Source organism: Gymnogyps californianus, chromosome 1 (assembly GCF_018139145.2).
Source record: "Gymnogyps californianus isolate 813 chromosome 1, ASM1813914v2, whole genome shotgun sequence".
NCBI lineage: Eukaryota > Metazoa > Chordata > Aves > Accipitriformes > Cathartidae > Gymnogyps > Gymnogyps californianus.
In genome coordinates, this window is record NC_059471.1 from 147,120,033 (window position 1) to 147,126,032 (window position 6,000).

General features: G+C 38.3%; 1 protein-coding gene across 1 annotated transcript in view; it reads right to left on the reverse strand.

Annotated features, from left to right (window-relative positions):
• Positions 1–4,566, reverse strand: part of PIK3C2G (phosphatidylinositol-4-phosphate 3-kinase catalytic subunit type 2 gamma) — a 205,113-nt gene extending 200,547 nt beyond the window's left edge. Inside the window, exon 1 of the mRNA XM_050913293.1 lies at positions 3,907–4,566. Coding sequence (XP_050769250.1) covers positions 3,907–4,566 — 660 coding nt within the window. The remainder of the gene's footprint in view (positions 1–3,906) is intronic.
• Between the last annotated feature and the right edge of the window lie 1,434 nt (positions 4,567–6,000).

Consider the following 6,000-nt stretch of genomic DNA (forward strand, 5'->3'; position numbering starts at 1 on the left):
CAAGAATCCTGTGTAGGCTAGTAACAGTCTACACAGATGGAACTAATATACCATTGCTAACTAACTCAAATTCGTTCTGGTGGCGGAGGTGTACATAGTAGATATATAGTTCCAACTCCATTGATGAATGGAGTCATGACTCTATTGTCATTTCTCTTTTCAGGTGTCCAGAAACTTTACTTTCTTCCCATTGCATACAAAAGTGTCCTGGTTTCAGCTGGGATAGAGTTAATTTTCTTCTTAGTAGCTGCTGCAGTGTGTTCTGGATTTAGTGTGAGAATACTGTTGATAATACACTGATGTTTTAGTTGTTGCTAAGTAGCGCTTATCCCAAGGTAAGGATTGTTCAGTTTCCCATGCTCTGCCAGCAAGCAGGTGTGCAAGAAGCTGGGAGGGAGCACAGCCAGGAACAGCTGACCCAAACTAGCCAAAGGGATGTTCCATACCATAGAACGTCATGCTCGGTATATAAACTGGGGGGAGTTGGCCGGGAGGGGCGGATCGCTGCTGGGGCATCGGTCAGTGGGTGGTGAGCAATTGCATTGTGCATGACTTGTCTTTGCTTGGGTTTTATTTCTGTCTCTTTTTTTTTTGTTATATTCCTTTTCATTACAATTATTATTGTTATATTTTTTATTATTATTGTTAGTATTATATTTTATTTTACTTTAGTTATTAAACTGCTCTTATCTCAACCCACAAGTTCTACTTTTTTTCCCCGATTCTCCTGCCCATCCCACTGGGAGGGGGGAGGGGGGAGCGGCTGCGTGGTGTTTAGTTGCTGGCTGGGGTTAAACCACAATAAAAGGTAAAATATTAATTACACAATCACACATTATTTTTCTATAGGACTCCATTCTCTACTCACTGCAAATATCTGAAAGTGTGCAGTGAATGAGAGAGAGAATTGCCTATGGAGAGAACTGATGACAACAGGGATAAAGTAACAGAGTGCATCCCTGGATGACTGGAATCTATCTTTTCCCATCCACAGATTTCTCACATTATGCTAATCAGGTCACCTGAACTATCCTTCCCAAATATGAACACTAATTGTGTATTTCTCATTTCTGGGGCAGCCAAACTGAAATCGTGAAGTTTGGTCTGATGATTGGGCTTCGTGAAGAAGTAAGGCTTGCTAGTTATTCTGAAAACATTAGATTCTAAATATCGTAGATGGAGCAGCCAAATCTATTGGATATTTATTAGGTTGTATTTCTTTTTTCTTTCTAATACAGAGAAAATAAAATCTCTTTTCACAGTGATGTTACGAAGACAGTTTCTTCAGTATTTTTGAGCATCTGACTTGGTGATGACAAGGCCAGAGAAAACTAATGTTTCCTTTACTACACTGGACATATTTGATTAGCACGCATTAAATAAAGCCTAGGGTCATACGACTGCATCCAAGAGCTAAGGATCAGAATGACAGTATGATTTCAGCAATGTGAATATTTCATCTTGCATACCTATGACCTATCTCAATGCTAACCTCCATGTTTCGGCATCCTTTCCATTTCACTTTGTCTGCAGTCTTGGTTCTCATCTCCTACTACTCAGCTGCATCATTTACTCATCCTGGACCTCACCAATCCAATGTGTGCTCATTCTCTTTCTTGTGCTGTGGTGCTCCACTTCGCCAAACGTTCTGACAGTCTTACCCAGCATCAGCCCTGTCAGCCTGCAGCCCTTCTTCTCTTTTCCAAAACTCCCATCCCAGTAGCAATGAGTTACTTCTTTACAGGCTTTTTTTACCCTTCCCTCAACTTTCTTTCACTATTATTTTCCCTTTCTTACCATCTCAAGGTTCATTTGCCAGCCCCTTGCCTTGGCTTGCTTTCTATCCTGACATGGCTGTTTCTCCCTGAAGGAATTCCTGTGACCACACTGATTTTTCTGCTACAAATCAATCCTCTCCTCTCTCCCATTTCTTCCTCTTCTAGCTAAACAGCTCGAATACTTCCCTGACTTAATCAAATCCTCCCACACATTCGATTGTAGTCGCCCTTGACTCACTCATCTCTTCTCTTCCCTCCCCTATAATTCTCTCCTCCTCCGTCACAGAAGCGTTTGTGCCTGTTCTTATATGCCTGCTTCCTCTAGCACCTCTTCTTCCCATACCACAATTTAATCTTCTCCTGCTCATTTGTATCCCACTATTTTCTACTTTTCTCATGAGAAGGCTTGTTCTTTTCATCATGATGTCAGCATGCTTTAGCTTTCCTATCATAAGTAAAAAGCAACAACAGCCTTTTGTCTCTCCACCTATTCATCCCCTCCTCTTTTGTATTCATCACTGAACTTCCAAAATGTGGTGCCCAGGATTAAGTCTTAAGAGTTCCTGTCCTCAGATATATTTCCCCTCGCCGCCTCCCCATCTGTCTGGGTCTGCATATGTTTACTTCTATAGTTCTCCCTATTCACAGACATAGAAACAAGTCAATCAAGTGTCTCGTCCCCTTTGCTTTATGATACTGTGATCACTGGGAGTTAAAAGCAGAAGGTGAACCTAAACTGTCTTTTAATATTCATGGTGCAGAGGTATCCTGTAGGCTATTTCAGGATTCCTATAATGATTCAGAATGCTAACAAGGACTAGAGGAAAGGGAGGATTTATCATTTTCTTTTTCCTTCCCTATGTCAGGATTTTGAAAGAAAGAAAATGAGGAGAGATATAACATCAGAGAGAGTCATGGGAGTCCCATAAGACATCGTTATTAAAAACAGCAAAACCACAAATGGAGCTATGAACACCTGATGGAAAGAGGAAAAAAAGTTGAAGTATTTGCTTCAAAAAGACAGCTAAAGACAGAGTGTGTGGATCCAGCTTCCACAGCTATAGTGGATATGTCTATTTTTAAAAAATAATTATATATGCACACATAAGTGCATGCAGAACATGGTGAAGGCAGAACATTGTATGTTTCATCTCTCAGGATCAGGATACGTCAGCCAAACTAAACACAGAGACAATAATCTGGCTCAACAGAAAAACAGATTTGGCATAATGTATTGTTATTTTGAATCTCAGGTTTCATATCAGACCATAAAGATTTGTTGTCTTATCTCTTTCAAACACATCTTACTCTACATTTCTGTACGCATCCCTCTGTGGTAGTTCTATGGTTCAATGAGCCATAAAATGAGCCTACTGGAGCATTCTAGGCCATAATCTAGATTCTCTTCTGGTATAAAATGGCAAGTTTCCGTTAGAGTCAATGGAGATGCTTCATTTTATACTAGGTGAGGAACTGGCCCTATTACTTTAAAATGAAGTCTTTTTTAATAGGTAGGTTGCAGAAATGCATTGACATTTTAAGTATAAGTTGGTTAAAACATGAAACAGGTAGGGGACAGATTCTGCCAGTATAAAATCCTCATTAGCTAGCCAGAGTAGGCACCTTCCCATCAAAAGTCATTTTTTATGGTCTGCTGGGTTCTCTTCTGATATTAAAATCAAAGGAAGAGGATGCTCGGAGGTTTTCATACTGTATAAAAATCTCTTAACTAATAACGTACTGTTTGTTTGAGGGCATCCTCCTTGTAAAGATACAAAAATACTGTGGGAAATTCTGACTGCCAAGAAATCAAATTACACAATTATTGGAAAATATACCTGACACTTCCCTGCATCTCCATCTTTGGAAGTAGTAAAGACCAAATAAGAAGTGAATAAGAAGTCTCACAGTTGCTTTTGGCCAGCTGAATCGTAAGACATGACAAAAACCCTCTACAGGAGCAAAAGCTTTTGCTTCCTCCAAGGCATAAATGTTTTATTTTTCATAAGGTCTTTAAATCAAGTGCTTCTAATCCATGTTGCATCAGTGTGAGTGAATACACAAAGTGCAAGGACACAAACAAGAACCAAGAACTTTAAACACCGTTAATATGAGAAAATTTAAATACCTCTCTGCCATGTCCAGAGCTGCTGGGCCAGGTAGGTCCTATGTCGCATCTTCTGGAAGTGTTAGTTAAACAAGTTTCCCCATTTCCACTTTCACCTCTCACTTCTTGTTCAAATGGATAGTTGTCTAAGAAAACAGGACATTGAGCATCTACATTGCCAAAGCCTATCTGAAAACTCAGATTTGTGTTGCCTCTTTCCAAATTTGAATCAAACACATTTGTGACTGGACTGATACTATTCCCTCCATAGAGTTCCCTCTCTTGACTGTAGGGGTAGGGATCCGCCAGAGAGAAGTTTCTGTAATCAGATAGTAAAGAAGATCTGAAGCCAACCGTTGGTGACATTGTGCCTTGTTGCCAGTGAGAGATAGGATTGCCAGGGTAAAGTTCACCATAAGCAACTAGAGGCTGACCACAAAACTGCTGGTCAGGCACATTCAGACCAAAGACATCTGATGGGAAAAAAATTTCTTCATGATGATGTGAATGTGATGAACCATAAAAAAAAAATTCATTGCTGACTTCATCAGCTATCCGATCGAATCCTAGACGGACCTCTCCAGCAGAACCAGAATGGTACATTGGAAAAGATGCTTGGTCCCCAGCCTGTCCTTCACGAAATTCATTGTGTGAGAAAGGCATCCTCCCAAAGTATGCCATGGCTGATTCTTCTCTTCGGTCTCATTAATTCTCAGGGAAATCTTACAATAGTTCCAAGGTCAAGAAAGTAATGTTCAGAACTGGAGCTACATACCCACTGAAATGAAGCACAGAATAAAAGTTAAATGCAAAAATATCTGGTATAATGAAAGCAGTACACTTCTTTGGTCTTTTTTTTTGCTTTAGAGCTTCCTCCACAGGTCGGAAATATTTTCTTAATCTGGAGCTTGAATATTTTTTTGCCTGATCCTTATTTCCAGACATATTTATTATTATAATAATTATATTTTATATATTATATAAGTATTCTATAATATATAATTTTATATATATTATATAAATATATAATATAACAATATTATATATTATTATTATTATCCTGGACTCCTAAATAGCAGCAACAGGATGCCTGAAACAATTGATCTAAATACTAAGAATATGTATGACTAAGATGTCATTGTATTAATGACAAATATTAAAGAAAATCTCCGTATTATTTCCATTATTTTACACTTGTATAGCACAGTTAATGCAGGAATCTAAAACGAGGAGGTAGGAAAGCTTCGTATTAATGGTCGTTTTAATGACAGTTTCATTCACATCTTCGTCTTTTATCAGGTGAAGAAAGTTAAGTCAAAGAACATAGAAGACATGGATCTCCAACTAATATTCAAAACGCTACACCCCAAAAGCTTGGACATGGCATATATAAGGGAAAACAAATATAAATAAATCAATTTCAGCCTTTTTTGTTTCTTTGTTTTTCAAAACAGATATATCTTCAAAGCCTGAGATTGTATCTTTTCCACTAAATTAACAGGCAAGGGCATGAGCTTCTGCAGAAGCTCACCATCATTCATGCTGTTACTAGCAAACTTCCTGATATGATTTTGATATGTGCCAAGTAGTCCTATGGTTCAGATGGGCCTCATGTACTGGAGACTGTTGTCAGTAGGCATGAGGGTATCTTTTTTAGGAAGAGAGTTTAGTTCTAAAACCAAAAATCTATTCTGGGCCACATGCCCTCAAGGCCTTGGCCTGTTTCATTTACTGATACAGATGTAGCCTAAAACCACAAATGACACAGAATAGCAATACTACATAAAGTACACAGTTGTGCTGGGTACTTTATCACATAAAAGAAATAGAAACATCTGATTTAATAATTCAATAAAAAATGTATTCCTTAGCAGGAAAAAAAAAAACAACTATTGAGATAAAAAGTCTGCTTAGAAATTGCTAAAGCTTAGCTCCACAAATAGCGTTTCCAATATGTCCCCAAGATCTATACGGTATTAGTTTAGATAATAGCGCCTTGCAACAAAAATCTATATTACAACAGAAGGTATTCATCACAACTTTATTTATTTTTGTTTCATTTGAAGTCAAACTCTAGGTGACTTAGGCTTCTGTCACCCACAGTGAGGAATGAGA